This window comes from Betta splendens, chromosome 7, assembly GCF_900634795.4.
Source record: "Betta splendens chromosome 7, fBetSpl5.4, whole genome shotgun sequence".
Lineage (NCBI taxonomy): Eukaryota > Metazoa > Chordata > Actinopteri > Anabantiformes > Osphronemidae > Betta > Betta splendens.
The window spans coordinates 17404276-17420710 of NC_040887.2; the positions used below are offsets into that span (position 1 = coordinate 17404276).

Sequence of the window (16435 nt, forward strand, 5' to 3'; positions counted from 1 at the left end):
GATTTATTCAAAACAAGCTATCAATAATTCAGCCTTGTGACCTAGCGATGGTCCCGAACTATCCCAAAGGCATTTACATTAAAACAAACCATCTTAACAGACCACAGGACTCCACGTTAGATCCATCAGAGCAAATGAAAAGAGGATGCAAACGCAGCCACTGTAGGAAAAACATCACACTCTAATATATGGCGGCATTAAAGGAAGCTAGGCCTCCAATCGAAATGCTAAGAAGATTAGTGAAATGTCACTATGTTCAAAAATAGTGTGCAGCTTTATCTACAGGCCTGGGTGGGTTTCCAGCTTTGTGCGCAGAAAATGCAATCATGCAGTTCACACTGCTCACTGCCTAACTGTGACAGGCAACGCTGCTGGAGATAGAGTGTGACTTTCCTGCATAGCTGTGTGCAGTGAGGATGGAGCTCAGGCTGAACTGTACAGAGGCTTGATGAAGGGAATACGGAGACGCCACATACATAAAGGAGGAGGAACAGCTCCCAGAGAGCTTCGTGAGGAGGAGCAACTTGTGTCAAACACAAGTGCTTTCATTCTGGCTAGATTTCAGTGACTTGTGGGGGAACTGTCACGCTGCTGCTGTTTAACCTCATTCAGTAGAATCATATAGGAGCATGTTCTGTGCACCTACAGTCACTGGATGATTCTAAACATAGAGATAGAGCAACCAGGGCGAAGAGGCTGATTCTGCTGGTCAAATCAGTCACCTGTTCTCCACCTGGTTGAGCTGCATTCCTTTGGCTAAAGACCAGAAGGATAAGGACAAAGCCACAGCAAACATGAGCTGAGGGGACTCGGTGGAGGCAGAGAGTCACAAAAACACACAGAACGCCTGGTATGAGCCACGGGTTGAAGGCTTCATGACGTCACTGATTAGATGTTTTAAACTAATAACTCTAATAACTAATAACTAATGACTCTGATGTTTGTATTATTGGAAATGCAAATTCTTAGACTCTAAGACTGACTAAAATTCCTCAAGCAGCAGAAAATAAATAGATGTAGCAACTATCTAATGACATGAGGCAGAACTGTGCTTTAAACTATATGCTAGTTATGGTAATACGTTCATAAGATAATGCGCATATGCATCATTATCTCAGAGGAGCTGGTCAACTGAATTTTTTTGGTAATTAACCTGAAAATACAGCAAATATAAGTATATATATAATATTATATGTAAGTATATATAGCAAAATCAATAAACAGGGTTCATCCATGTATTGTAGCTCTTCCAACAACAAGTGGTTCAAGTGGGAAATTACACATCACATGACTAGTTTGTTGATTACAGCTCAGCAACTTGGCTTCCACTTTGTAGTCACATCCTACATGTATTATGACCATTTATTATTATCTATTAATACATGCGCACATGAATCTAAACTATTCAATTCACATTTTTTAACAATGATCAGTTCTATAATAGATAATAAACTGTATCTGAGCCAACAGTGGTTTGAGCTTGCATCATAACGGAAACTCCTGCATCTTCTAACAATGCTGCCATATTTAATGCCACATTTGTTACTGTTGCTTTGACTCATTGTGTGATTTGTTGGTCAATATTAAGTCCAACGGTTGTTTGTACAGTGCCAACAACTTTACTGCTCTAAACTGCATATAAGGCCAGTTTTCAGATCAATTTTGCAATCGATCCTTACCCAGAGGAGAAAAGCAAGCACAGAAGGACCAACCCAGTCGCCCTCTACTAAACTTTAAAGACTCAGCAGACCGTTTTAACGTGCAGACTTCACTCTTGTCTTAACATCTTAACATAAGATGTTAAAGAACTTTGGACACCATTAACAAAATTCTGATCAATATTTAAAGCTTTGTTTTCTGCAGCAACAAGCAGCAGGGGCAACAAACCAAGCCCAAGCACAGCAGTAAAGCAGCAAGCACTTTAAAAGGAAGAGTCATTTTAGCAGCACAGTGTACACACCTTGGCATTAATATAGGGGTCAAAGGGCCCACAGCGTTTGAACTCTACACAGCTCTGGGAGGGAGGAAGAGAAGAAAGGTCCATGGTTTGGGTGAGACAAGCAATGAATGAATAAATGATGATCACATGAGTCAAACTAAATAAAAAGGAGAAAAAAATTAAGTTGAGAGTTGAATTAATGTTAAAAATCAATCAGACATCATTAACAGATGAGAAGAAATGACACAAAATGAGACTATTTCTTCCTAGTCTTTAAATTGTTGAATTGTTGGATGAGAATTTCTGGTTTGTCAACACGTTTCTCGCTCATAATGGGTCATTTCTCCAAATCCCGAAATAGGTGAGGACCAGAGCCAAGCCGGTCCGAAGACATCTGAGCAGTCAGCAACCAAAATATCAAAGACATGAGTTAAACTGTTAAACTGGTTAGAAGACAACAAGAATGGAGTTAATGCCATGGTGCACCATGGTTAAAGCACTCGCCTCACTGACATGTCATTCAAATATAATTCATGCCATGCTGAAATAAAATGCTGCAGTTGTTAAGAATACATTTTTTATTAAACGGTACAGTAGCAACTTTGTGGTGAAGCTGTAATTATGAAACTAGTAGAGGTCAGCAACTGAGTTGTTTCTGCTGCAGACACACACACAGCTGACATATCTGTCATTTCACAACTCACAAGATTATGAACATGATAAAAGTGATTACCAACCAAAACAAAGCCACACACACTCGCAGAGCCAGAGAAACAATGACGCACCTGCTCGTTGAGTTTAGGATGCGAGGGTCCCTGGTGAACGAGCAGCGTGACGATGGTCTCGTCTCCCTTCCAGGCAGCAAGATGAAGAGGGTAGCAGCCTTTGTTGTCTGCGATGTTGGTCAGGGCCTCGTTCCGAAGCAGCGACTCCACCACTTTGCTGCAGGTGAAGCAAAAGTTTTAATCACGCTACTAAATACACAAGAGATGCGCAAACAGCCGGATTGTCCTTGGGGGACGGTAACTGTGAGGGTAGGCGTTAGTTATTTATCATTGATCTACCTGTGTCCGTTGAGGGCGGCATGGTGCAGGGGCGTGTATCCAGTGCTGTCCACACAGTTCACATTGGGTCCTCTCCAGATGCTGAGAGAAGAGAGGATTGTTAACTTCTATAGCACAGACACACTCACATCAAACATCCCTGTGAGTTTCTCACGGTGTGACCGATTGCTCACTCAGGGCTCCAGTGTCAGACAGAAGCCTACATCACAGCAGATGGCGTTCATGCCTTTATGCACGCTGGAGAAACATGTCAGACATGACATGAATGAGGACACACAGGGCAGCAGCAGGGATTTGATCCAACATCAGCACATAGCTCTGTATCTGAAAACAGCTGTCAGCTCAGATTGGTATGTTGCAAAGAGTTCTGCGGTGAAAAGAAGAGCAACTGCTGATGACAGAAGGAGCAGCAAAGAGGGATTTAAGAAACTAACGGATGTCTGGTAAGATGCGGTGCCAGAACCGGGATGCAAGGCTTTGTGAAAAACCCCAAGACAAATCCAAAAGAGAAGGAAACCCCCAATCTAGTTAACCAAATATCTGAGGCCACAGCCGTGGCACAGTGGTTAGTGTGTTGCGCTTCTGTCGCCCAGAGCACGGGTTCAATCCAACCTCAGTGCCTAAGCAAGGGCATCCGGCGTAAAAACTTGCCAAATCTATGCAGCGAATCATTCGCTGTGGCGACCCCTGATGGGATAAAGCTTAAAGGAGTTACCTTTAAAAGGAAAGAAAATGGGAACAGAGAATCAATCATGGATGAAAAGACCATTTAAAAAGAGAAATCTTGGTTACTTTGATATATTATAGAGAACTGCTTAAAAACCAATGCGAGCTACTGACTGGACTGGACATAGCTTCATAAATTATAAGTGGATTTCTGATGCATGCAGCCGACTTCTATGAATGAATGAAGAGATGAGGAAGAGAAGATGTGACATCTCAGAAACCAAAATATTAACAATGAGTTCAAGCATTTGAACTTGGACTTAGTTATTGAACTGTGTCATAATCGGCATGTGTGGGGGGGCACTGAGCCCCATCACATTCGCTCCAGTGAAACTGTGTGACTTTGCTTAATACACAACTCAATGTCTATAGCAGTAATGGCTGTTTTGCCCCCAAAATACATCTATAACAGCTGAGAGTGGCCTGCAATTACATAGCCAGAGCCGTCTCATTAAACATTGCAGAACAATGAGCCTGACAGAGCACACACACAGATGCACCACTCTCCTACACTCCACTAGTCATGACCTCAGAGCGTGTGTTTCTAAAAGCCGGCCCAATGGAGCTCATCTTACCCAGTCAGGCAGATGCACGGCGTGTAAGGCAGTGTGTGAACGAGGAAACGCTGGACTGATACATTTCCATTTGGCAAGAATGGGGGAAGTGTGCGTTAAGATGATGCCGCTCCTACTACGGCTAGATTTGCAGTGAAGACCTCAGGAGCCCTGCCTCGCCTCTGAACACATCAAAAGGGAAAACACAGAGGGAGACAGACCTCTAGTTGTGTCCTAGATAGAAGAGTTATATAACAGCTTACAGCCAAAACCCCCTAAACAAGTTAAGATAAATGAGAGAGTTGCAACTATAGCTGTAGGTTTTAACACCATCAGGCACAAAACAGTAACAAAGTATGGAGGAAGGCCGTCACACAGGGGTCACAGGCGTTTCATTAGAAGTGTTGCTTTGATTCCCCTTTTTCATGTTAAATCATGATTTTTAAATATAGTCTGGAATAAAGGCTGCAGCTGTAGCGCATTGGCTCTTTCATAGCCGTCCCGGTCCGATGCCTCAAAACCAGAAGTTCACTCGTAAACACTATGTCACTAGACTGAAGACCCGCTGTCACACCAACTCTGAGGTACAGGTGGTGACTGTTCCCTTCAGATTATAAGCATGATGAAATGAAGATGTTTGTGGATGTTGTGCTCCCTGATAATTTAATGTTCTATAGGCAGAGCTGCCAGAACCAGCAGATTTAAGTGGAGTCCAAGTGTTGTTGTGTCCTCTGAGCATTCTGGCAGCGCGGCACACAGGGGCATGAGGCAGAGCGATGCTCAGCAATCCACTTCATCCTCTTACTACGGTTCACAACCAACGTAACCGGGAGCTGGGGCTTAGCCCGTAGCAGGGCGATGGGCAAAACAGAGATGATTTGGGTTGGGAGGGGGCACATTCATGGGAACTGAGTGAGGAATTCCTGTTTGAAAGCCTGGGCTAATCCTTAATTTCCCTGAGGGAATATCAGCAGGATAAGGCTGAAGTTTGAAAGAGATTGTGGGGGGCTGTAATTCTGTGCTGTACAAAGCCTAGCTGGTACGAGACGAGGAAGAATAATAACATTTTCCCTGCTTATATGTATTCTCTATGTTATTCTGCTCATGTCACACATGATGCAGTTAAACCCATGATTAATTACAAAGTAGTCCAAAAGTCCTAGAGTTGAAATGTCAAATGGAAAGAGAAGTCATCAGGAACAAGACCTCCAGTTCTGCTACAGTATATGCATTGGAACAGCCAAGGTTGCAAACATTGAGACCAATTTATTCTATAAAAAGACAAAGTTACCATCCTGTAGATGAGAACCAGGTGAGTGGGAACCTGGTGTCAAATAAACAGATTTGTCCTCCAGCTTATTAGTGGTGTGACCACACTGCCAGGGATTAGTCAGGCCCAGGGCACTGAGCCCAGAAGTGAGTGGCGCGTGTCAGCCACTGTCAGGGAAATTGGGTTTAATTATGTATGCTGCCAATGGGTACTGAAACCAGATGCCCCACTGCCAAACAGTCAAACTGAGCATCGGCCTGCTGAGGACTACAGTCAATGAGCCGAGGAGCTCTCTGTCAGAGACACCGGATTGATATGAAGAGTCAGCTCTGCACTCTCAGCCCTTCACATGTCTACGGCTGTTCATACGCTTGTTGTGATGAGCTTATTAGTGATGCAGCTTCAGCCGCTGTGTGGCCAGTTAACACACTATTAAAAAGGAAGTATGTAGCAAGGAACGAATACAGGAACACGCTCGAAGGCTGCAACAAACTGAAGAGAATACGGGACCTCTGCTACTACTACTAAGTGGGTCGTGCTGCACAGCCCTAGAGAAGCCTGATTGAGTCTTCATGGCTCGCAAACACACCACAGCGAGCGTTTAACAGAGCCACGGTGCTGCAGCAAGAGGTGTGAATAAGCTGCATATGGCGGCGGGCTGAGATCGGAGCAGCACAGAGAGCCAAGCAGAATCACAACCACGGGCTTGAGAGCACTGGAGGCAACCTGAACAGAAGGAAGGAGGAAGCCTGACATTTCCCACACCGACTGGACCGAGCTTAGGTTTCACTCTTTAACATTTCTACTATTTGGCCCAAATGTGTCAGCCGATGTCCAGGTTTATATGCCCTCCACATGAACGGACCTAGCAAACTTCCATGTGATCTAGTTTCTGTAATTCTACAGCTCACAGAAAACATTAGGACAGTTATTAGTGAGAAATACTAACTTGATTGGGACTCTAAGAGTTAAAGAAAGCAACACTTCACACCTAATTAATGAAGCGCTGTATGTGTAAATAGCTGCACAGTCACAGTCACAGTCTGTGGCCGGTCTGTTTAACTTTTCTGTTTCTGTTACAATGTGGGCTAAAATCTGGGCTAATTTGTTTCCGATGTAAACATACTGAGAGGTTCTGCCATTAGCACAACAAAGTCTGGAGGTGGACTGGACGTTAGTGTGGGCCCAGCAGGTGGCCAGTGAGACGGCTGAGGAAGGAACATGGCAAAAAACGCCTGCTCACACTCGGCTAACACAAGTAGAGCTGCACACGACTGGGCCGAAGGCCTGACGTCCCAGGTTCTGGACTGGTCCCAGCTCTTCCTATAAAAGGGCTGGGACCAGGGAAACAACAGCAGCTAGGCACAGGAGACACAGCTCGGCCTCAGCTGCCTTATCTTTCCATTTGTCCATTTGTTATTACAAGGTTTTTGACGACAGGGGTGAAATGGAGTTCACATAAACAAACCCACACAGGCCACAACTGTCTGTTTCCTTTAAATCAGAAAGCAGAGGGATTATTATGGATTCATTCATCATGATACAAAGGCTCCTGTATTAATTAATGCTTGAGCACTTTATTATGGTATTAAAATTATTATAATTCCTTGACTTGAAGACATGATCCCTGTTCACACAATACTGGCAACTTTGTACTAATCATGAAACCCCTGCAGCTATTTTCAGAATTTAAGTATTGACTTACAGTATGTGTCAGGTCTTAAACCTTATAAACTTCACTTTGTCTGTAGACTGGCACTATATAAATAAAACTGAATCAAATGTTATTATGTTTGAGTAAAGATATTTGTGATATTGAATTGCAAGTTATACCGGATCCAAATCATAAAATATCTCAAATAAAATATGTTTATAAGAAAAACAAATGTCAGTTTGGAGATTTTTTTCCTGGAAGTCTGTAGATGTAGTAGATGCCTCCGCTTTGTGACTATAAAAACGTGGGCTGTAAATACAATGCACAAAGCAGAGCATCCCAAACTCAGATGCTCCAGGAATGCTAACATGGTGGTGTTAGATTTCCCTCCTGGTGAGGCAGCAGTGGGAACGTGACTGCCCAGCTCACGGTTATACAGCAATAGACATGATCTGAAGGTCCTGCAATAGTGACAGAAACTTCACAGGATGGATGAACTCATACGGCCACTATGAAACACAGCTAAGGACCCAGGGTGTCGGATTGCTGCCGACAGCCTGTGATCTGCAGCACTGCAGCCCCACAGTATCTTTCACACTTCCACTGTTTACTGTACATTCCCACAGATCGTAATAAGAGAGAGGCCCCAAAGAAGTTTGTGCCAGTTAGTATGCAGCAGATACTTTGTCAGCCAGCACCACTCTGACAGCATGCGTCTGCTTAGGATGACCCCGGAATCATGAATGCAATAGCACAGAATGATTTGGAGGTTTACCTAAGACTCTTAAAATGTGAACCCAGTCATGATGTTGATAGAAATGCTTATCATATCAGAGAGAAACCTTTTTAACTTAAAGCAATGACCAGCATTAGCCTTACTCAGTTCCTCTCTTCTATTCCAATGACTATTCAATTTGCGTTGTAGAACTAAAAAGTAGAGAAAAGCTCAGGATTGGTCCTTGGAGGCCAACTTGTAAATAAAAAGACATTATTTGATGCTTTGTGAGGGACAAAAGGCATGTGGAGCTGGGAGACGGGCCCTCGTCAGGCCGAGCTCTAGAACTCCATGCATTCCTCTGTTCATTTCTTCTCAGTGGGCTGCAACGTTCCCTGCCAGATACTTGCCTTGCATCTGCAGCAGCAGCTGCCTGTGTTTGGGGATCCTGGGCCAGGAAGAGATTCTTCCCACAACAGGACAGGTCACAGAGCCACAGCATATATGCAGCAAAGGTTTGAAGTGATCATACTTCACCCAAACCACAGCAGTGCAGCAGTGTAGCTGTGAAAGTCATGCTGCGACCTCACAACTGGACGAAGACCCGCCCACCCCATTTTGGTGTTAATGGAGCCCCGTGCAACAAATGTTTGGGGGCGGCTTCACTAAACAGGCCGGGGTCAGTGTCTCTCTCTTGGCAACCGATGGGACGCAGCCTCCTGGGAAAGCACTCTGACAATAAGAGCTATAACGCGGCCCAACAACACAAACACAGCAAGTCTTGACACGTGTCCCATTCCAGAGCAGGAACGCAACGACTCCAAACACAACACACAATACACCTGTAAGGAAGAGTGATCAAACTAATTATGTGAACCTACTAATGCCCATGGTTTCATTTATTACTATTGAATGCACTGTAGAAGTTAATGAATTGTGAACACAAGACAAATCCAGCTCTATGCGCTGACAGCATAACCAGCAGAGGCCGAAATTCACTGGGGGAAGCTGTCGTCTGCAAATCAAATCCCTCTGACAGGATTACAGGCGATGGACGATGAGTACGTTACAAAGAGATCAGAGTAAAGGGATCTGCACACGCACATACACCGTGATCCTCCTAAAAGGTATTGACATTTTCATTTTGCAAACCAAATCAAATGTCCTCCACACCAGAGACTCTCACTTCCACAGGCCAGGATTCCTTCTATTCGGAGGGTCTTTTGTTGATGCTGATCGCAAGCAAACGGGCATTTCAAGCCTACATGCCACTAGTTAATTCATCTTCTACAACGTCTAGCCAATAATACCCAAACGGTACCTTTGCCAAACATTGATTGCTCAAGTCAGATTAGATGACACAACAAACTCCTCAACTAGCCCACAGATCTGGAGGATGTGCCAGAGTCAGCCTTGACAGCATGACATCTCTGAATTGGATTTCCGATTAAAGGGCTTTAATGTAATTACCTAGAGTAGCCTGTGCAGTCTGCACTGAGTAACACTGTGATGCATCACCTCCATTCTCGCTGTGGGACCCGTCCCTCAGATGAAGGTGGCTGGCACCGGGCTCCCACAGGAGCAATATTATGTTTTGATTGACAGACTTTCAGCTGCATGTGCTCAGCATTACAACAAGGTGCTTTTGACATGCATCACTTAACCCGGTCAGAGGTTTCATGTCAGTGGCTGTGGTTATCGCTACACTGCCATAAGATGTAGTTGCATACAGGCTCAAGATCAACAGAAATCAGCAGAGCTAAGCATTGCATGCAGGACAAAACAGGCCTCCACTGGGTTATCCAAGACTTGTTGATGATCCAATCTGCAGGATCAAATGAAGCTGAACTTATCTGATGCTGGTGTTTATTATTAACCACAGACTCGGAATTTAAAAAGGTACAATATGTCAGAGTAAAGCCTGGCCAACACAAAACACATGAGTGGCGACTCTGGCCTCCTCCCACAGCCTCAGCAGCTTCCATTTTAGCCACATGTGTCCTGCTCTTGGAACCAGTAGCTTGTCATGTGGGCAGTGGACAGGGGACAGGAACTGTGCCTTGAATATAGTTAACCCAGTGAAGTCAAAGCTAATGAAGGAAGAGTGGACAGCAAAATCCTCCACAGAGCTGCTGAGTGTTTTACCCTTGTATGGTAAGTGGCTCAGAGTTGTGAAACCCCAGATCAGATGTTTACTTCGTAATGGGCTTCCCTTTATTACCATTACTTGAAATGACGCACATTAAACCTACAGCTCAGCAGAAACACATTTAATGCACTGGCCTGGTTGACAAACTGAACAGTGCTGCTGCCAACAAAGTCAGACACATCTGGCTTTATGCCCAGGCAGTACCTGCTTTAAGGAGAGCGTGTTTTGTTTGTATTATTTTGCAGATGCGTCTTCACAGCGTTTATTCCCATCACAGAGGAGCTGGAAGCTAACAAAGAAGCATGGCACCGCTGCTGCGCTGCGTTGCTTTGGCTGCTAAAGCCAAACAAAGCCCCGAAACGACTAAGCAAAATATTCAAATTCTATATTACACTCCATAACAGTAAACCACAAGTGATTTTTCACAATGGCACCATTAGTGTGTGTCCCACTGCTATTTCCGCTCTCCGGGTCCCTGCCCTACCTGAGCAGACTGGAGAGCGGATGAGAGGAGGCGCCGTGGCCGCTGCTGTTGCCGCTACCACCGGTGCCGGACGATCCGCTCCCGGTGCCCGCCGATTGTCGTCTCCCAGATAAAAGCTTCTCCACTGCGGCCAGATTTCCAGTGCGCGCCGCTTCTAAGAGTTCCTGCTCCTTCCCCATCGCAGATCCACCCCCCCAAAAAAAAAACCCACACAGAGGAAGCGCGGAGAAGAGACGAAGGAGATGGGTTTGGCTGTGGGAGTGGAATTCCTCCGCGGAGCCCTCGCTTCCTTCCCGATCCCAAATTATTCCTCAGTATTGCTTGTGTGCGGAGGAAACAAAAGCTCCCAGCGCCGGTGGATCCGTTTGTCCTGGTCCACGGTGCCGCTGGCGCTGAAGGGGGAAAAGTTTTTGCTCAGCAGCGCCGCACCAGCATCGAGTAAACTTCCTCTGACCAGTCCCCTGCACTTCGTCCGTCACTTCCTCGAAACTGCCCTTTCTTTCTACATCTCCAATCCGAAACCCTCCAGACTCAGGCTCACACACACTCAAACGCTCTATCTCTCTCTCTGTCTCTCTCTCTCTCACATACACACGCGTGCACCCCCGCCCTAACAACTTGACATGGGGGTGGATGAGACTGATCAAGATGGTGTCCGTGTTAGACGGCGGCAGCAATTAGACCTATCCAGGGTGCGACACGTCTGCATTCTTATAATACAGTATCCACACCAGATTTCCCAATGTAAACCTTCACGAACATTCGGTCAGTAGGAAGTGTTGTTGCAATTTTCACACAGTTTCACCAGAAAAGCTGCGCCAATTTCTCTCCTAGATGTGAAAAGGAACATTTCAGGACAAACAGTCAAAGTACAACAGTGACGCAAACATGACTGAACCTATTATTTAAGACCTAAATTGTATGTTCACGAGCAAATAGAATCGTAACTCAATATTTTAATCCGTTTTCTCATACAGTTGTATAGAAATTATTTAATTATTTATAATATTGTTTATGAATCATTGTTTAGGATCTTGAACAGAAAGGGCTGTTAAAGGAATGTGAAGGTGACTTTTTTACTAATTTGGTAGATAATCTTTTAATTGTTAAATATATTCTATAGAATATTTGGTATACAATACTATGGAATACAATGGAATATACTGAAGTACATTCCTTAAGTAAACACAGTACCTCTGCCTGTGGTTGCCGAAATGCTGCTCAATATCAATTCTTTTCGAATATAACGCAAACAGAGCCCATAAAAAAGACGTTTCCTGCGACTAAAAAAGTTTTAGTAACATAGAACGTATTGCACTCAAACATGTTATATCTGTCTACCTTGTCTTTAAACCATAGAATTCAACAAAAAAATGGATTTTAAGGCCCAGACGAGTTTTTTCTAGTATCCTGGTGTCTTGTAAAAGCAGGCAGTGTCAATAAAGCGCTTTCAAAACGAAAACGGAAGTAGAAAATTATGCGAACGGAGACTTGTATTCAGTTACCTGCATTGAATTTACGTTTAGCTCGTCAAAGCTCTGCTTTAGGCTCCTGGTGTATGTTAGGTCAATTATAACGTACAAATGCTAAACGTATTAAATATCAACTTTACTACTAGCCTAAATTAGTTTAGCGTACGTCCACCGTTAGCTTGGCTGTTGCTTTGTTGACGCCTGGTTACAGAGGTAGGTACGCCTATTTTTGTTGTTTTATCAAGATACTGGTTGTTAATATGCATATGTTTGTTTGTAGGAGTTGTACTAATTACTAGAAGCATGGCTGATCCTGCCCGAATGAAGACCAACGATTCACCTAAGAGGACGACTGCTACCGAGGAGCATCCTAAATCAGAGGAAATCCAAGATGAGCCTGCCGCAGAAAGTCCTGCAGACGAAAACAAAGCGTCGTCCTCGCAGAATCATCCCAAGCAGGAGGAGAAATCAGTGAGTGTTGAAGCTTCATTTATTAACACTAAGAAGGAAGCGGGATTCGTAGCAAACAGCTTAGGGTCTATGTTAAAGTTGTCCTAAAGATCACAGTAGACGACCACCTCCACCTGATGTGGCCTGGCTTTCTCTTGAGATACTTTGACTGTTGTAATATGTATAGGATAAATAAATAGTAATGTAAGTAAAATGAATCGTGTTTATATACCTGCGAGTCATAAACATCGCTAAGAAGTAACACAGTTCGAAGCGATAAACATTTAGAAATGTTGCTTTAATCTGATCATACAAATTAGAAATCCCAGCATAAGGAATGTGTTTTTATGATATTACTGAAGTGGGTAATCATCTTGGTCTTCTTGGTTAAGCAAATGGCAGCTGTAGAAGATGAAGAAGAAGGACACTCTGGCCAGCCTGCTGCCAAAAGACTGAAGGTTGAACCAGAGAAGAAAAAGGAAAAACGTCATAAGGTCGATGAGGATGAAATACAGAAGATGCAGTAAGACAGATGTGTTTAACCAAATGGAAATCATTTTATTGTTTAGTACATTTGCTAATTTCTCACTGAACTGTTGTCTTGGTTTGTTAGGGTTTTGGTGTCATCTTTTTCTGAAGAGCAGCTGAATCGCTATGAGATGTACAGACGTTCTGCCTTTCCAAAGGCAGCTATCAAGAGGGTGGGCAGTTAACATTGCCACTGTTTTTACGTATCTCAAGCAGTTCTTAGTGTGATTTCTCTTTTTCAAACATCTTCTAGCTGATTCAGTCAATCACAGGATCATCAGTCTCCCAGAATGTGGTGATTGCGATGTCTGGTATTGCCAAGGTTTTTGCTGGAGAGATTGTTGAGGAGGGTGAGTGGCACAATTGTAGCAAAAGTTCAGATAAAAAAATATTTATTCTTATTCTTCTTATTATTATTAGACCCATTGTCTCTGCAGTGGCAGTTTTTACGATCATTTAGGTTGTGTTTCTCTTACAGCACTGGATGTTTGTGAGAAGTGGGGAGATACACCACCTCTTCAACCCAAACACATGAGGGAAGCAGTAAGGAGATTAAAAAGCAGAGATCAGATTCCCAACACAAAATACAAGAACATTCTCTTTCACTGAGCCTTCACATGTCGAATATATGAACCCACTGTAAACCTGCCAACCAGACACTGCTCGTCCTCTGACTAACCAAGGTCAGTATTGACTGCAGTATTGAAGAACAGTGAAGCCAGCTGTGAAACAAAACCCACTGCTGCTGAAGTACACCTCTGCTAGTCAAGAGAAACTCCTTATGCAATGTAACCTTCAATTGCTATAGGATTATATTCATGTAATATATTTGTTACACTTACTGGTGAGTCAAATAAAGTTTTTTATCATTATCCCAGAACACAGCATAGTTTTTGTAAAATATTTACATCCTGATACTATTTCAAATATTCTTTTATACATTACTTTTTTTTGGCGTATCTGTTTTATTGCCATTATTGAAAGGTAGTGACATTTTCAAAAAAAGAAAAAGGGTAGCTGGTCTCAGTTTTGTATACAGCTAGATAAAGTCTGTGTTCAAGCTTTATTTTGTATGTAGATTACTATGTAGACTGTTAGTTGGGGTTAAAGGCAATGGGATTATAGCCATGAAAAGAGCCTGAACTTTGAGATGTAAGTGTGCATTATGAAAAAAAAAACTTTTTAGAATTGTGTTCAGCAATTCGTCATTTATTTTTCCACTTTTCAAATTTTTCACATACTAGGTTTGGTTCACAGAACCAAGTTTAATAGTTTCAATGAAGTGATGAGGACAAATAAAGCAGTTCTACACAACTAAAAAAAAAAAATACTGTCCAACATTTGTGTCACTCAGGAAAATTTCACAACGACTCCTGCAAACCCTTTAAGCAATCTACAATAGAACAAATGCAATTTTCTAGTGAATTTACCACAAAGGTGCTAGTAATGCACAAGGCAAACACTACTGTCTAGATAACTTCAGTACATGTGCCTGGAGAAGACGCCAGTGAAGCAAGTCTGGTTTCATCGTCCATCTCTTCTGTTTGCATAACAACTTCCTTTGCTCTAGAGCAGGGGTGGCCAACCCTGGTCCTTGAGAGCCACAGTCCTGCCTGATGTAGGTAATCAGTATTAGCTGGGGCAGAGAGATTATTAGCTCTCGAGGACCAGGAATGAGCACTCTAGAGTGTCGAGGAAGTCTCAAAAGATTTAATGTCACAAGCTTTGAACTCAGCACCAGTTTATCGGCAGCAGAGGGATGCTACTTAAGGGCAACCTCTGACTTTAACTCAGTTCCTGTGATTCAGATTTGAGGATTACATGTAGTTGAAGGGATTTAATAGGTAAACAGCACAGAAACTTGTAATACTATTTATAAATATGTAATCCCCAAACTAGAACCAACAGATTAAAAGGTGAAAATCAGTAAGGAACCCTGTTAACACTGAGGAGAGAACAACTGGGCAGAATGTACAGCTATATGACACACTCAGAGCAGGTCATTCAGTTTTTGTACCATTGTATCTTTGTTCACAGATCATGCAGGAAAAAGTCATCAAAAGCTGAAGATAGAAGAAATTCCAACTATCAAGTGATACTGAAGTCAAAGGGCAGTAGGTCTGCTCTGCTACACTGATGAATTAAAAACAGAAGTCTACATGCAGGAAAATATTCAAACCTGAGAGACAGGTCAATCATTTTTCTTTTCTGTTTGTTATCTTTAAAGTTAAATGTAATGTTTTGGTCAATCCAAAGCTGTCGTTTTATTGCTCATCTCCACATTCCTTATTAAGAATGAAAATCTGCTAGGGGGCATAAAACAAAAGGAAATGGTCAACAATAGGGGGGGGGGTACTCTGGGAAGGATCAGCCACCAGAGGTCACCCAAGTTCAGACGAAAGGATACATGATACATGATCTGTGTAGCTCACAGTTCTGCAACTATTCAAAAACACTACGTTAATAAATTACTTAATAATTAATAACAGACTATCTGTTCAAAAAAAAAAAAATAAGCAGACAGAGTTTTCTTAAAAAGCAGTAAAAAAAATAATCAAAACTTTGTTTTGATGAAAAAGTAAAAATAAGAATTTGAATTAATGCAGATTTATGCAAAAATGCATCACATGTCCTAAATTTTCACCCTTGCCACGAGTCAGTTTTAATATCAGCTTTAGTAGTGGGTTGGTAATAAACATATAACACTGTGTATACGTGACCAGTACTGTAGCTTTATAAAAGGTCACCCTCTTTGATATGGCTTAAAAACACTGTAGTTAATGTGACATGCTCCAACCAGTATAAATAAATATACAGTAAAACAACACACACTAGAATAAGTTCATGTCTGGACACTGGGCTATTACAGAGGTAATAACTCTGGCAAGCTACAGAAGTTTTTTAGAGATTATGTACATCACCTCTGGTAAAATTAGTGTGGTTTGACTAAACCAGGTACAATACAGAGGGTACTGTGCAATGTGCTGTCCACAGCCAAGGTGGAGATCAGAGAGCATGATCTTTACAAAAGAAGCCTTATCAGCGTTTCACAACTCGATATAGTGAACTAACATTGGAGAATGACTCAGTTCACTGGAACAACGAGAGCTAGACAAAAGTGTGTAACCACTTCACCCTGCGCATAAAGCCACCATGGACAAAGCAGTGTAAGTCTCCTATAAAGTGCTTTGTTTTTCATACCTTACATCAAGTAACATTTGAGAAAATTCAGAACAAAGATACAGATCTATTTTTTTTTTGCTACAAGTGTTCTACAATACTAAGAGTATGTCGCTTCATAACTATCTGTGCATGTGCCGTGTGTAATTCAGACTCTTCACGAAGCATGCACAACATTAAAAGCTGTTAAAAATGGACTGGCAGCTGTTTGGCAGTGTCAATGCAAATACAGTTATTGGCATGTGCTTAG

The 16435-nt window shown here is 42.7% G+C and overlaps 3 protein-coding genes across 13 annotated transcripts in view; 1 reads left to right on the forward strand and 2 right to left on the reverse strand.

Moving 5' to 3' along the window:
• LOC114858632 (ankyrin repeat and SAM domain-containing protein 1A-like) overlaps nucleotides 1-11152 on the reverse strand; it is a 39979-nt gene extending 28827 nt beyond the window's left edge. For 2 of the 9 annotated variants that reach the window (XM_055510193.1, XM_029156098.3), the window contains exons 1-4: nucleotides 10556-11150; nucleotides 3004-3084; nucleotides 2725-2881; nucleotides 1961-2014 (exon numbers count right to left, since the gene is read on the reverse strand). In XM_055510193.1, the coding sequence (XP_055366168.1) occupies nucleotides 1961-2014; nucleotides 2725-2881; nucleotides 3004-3084; nucleotides 10556-10734 (471 nt within the window). In that variant the 5' untranslated portion in view covers nucleotides 10735-11150. Of the gene's footprint in view, nucleotides 1-1960; nucleotides 2015-2724; nucleotides 2882-3003; nucleotides 3085-10555 lie in introns of all 9 variants that reach the window. The other 7 variants (XM_055510195.1, XM_029156101.3, XM_041071529.2 and 4 more) reach the window with 6 other exon arrangements.
• Nucleotides 11153-11999: 847 nt separating this feature from the next.
• On the forward strand, nucleotides 12000-13885 carry taf11 (TAF11 RNA polymerase II, TATA box binding protein (TBP)-associated factor). The gene is made up of 6 exons (XM_029156566.3): nucleotides 12000-12240; nucleotides 12308-12498; nucleotides 12870-13000; nucleotides 13091-13178; nucleotides 13259-13355; nucleotides 13484-13885. The coding sequence occupies exons 2-6, from the start codon at nucleotides 12331-12333 to the stop codon at nucleotides 13612-13614; spliced, it is 615 nt and encodes a 204-aa protein (XP_029012399.1). The 5' UTR covers nucleotides 12000-12240; nucleotides 12308-12330; the 3' UTR covers nucleotides 13615-13885.
• A 308-nt stretch (nucleotides 13886-14193) lies between these two features.
• The window catches only part of bltp3a (bridge-like lipid transfer protein family member 3A), a 17747-nt gene continuing 15505 nt past the window's right edge, over nucleotides 14194-16435 (reverse strand). For all 3 annotated transcript variants that reach the window (XM_055510192.1, XM_041071551.2, XM_029156564.3), the window contains exon 21: nucleotides 14194-16435. This exon is cut by the window's right edge and continues 448 nt beyond it. The gene's annotated coding sequence lies outside the window, so the exon portion shown is untranslated.

Excerpts from the sequence above, each read along its gene's own strand:
- taf11 (XM_029156566.3), top strand. The coding sequence starts at position 12,331 with ATGGCTGATCCTGCCCGAATGAAGACCAACGATTCACCTAAGAGGACG. Across the intron at positions 13,001-13,090 it reads GATGAAATACAGAAGATGCA|GGTTTTGGTGTCATCTTTTT; the intron begins GTAAGACAGATG and ends TTGGTTTGTTAG. Across the intron at positions 13,179-13,258 it reads CAAAGGCAGCTATCAAGAGG|CTGATTCAGTCAATCACAGG; the intron begins GTGGGCAGTTAA and ends AACATCTTCTAG.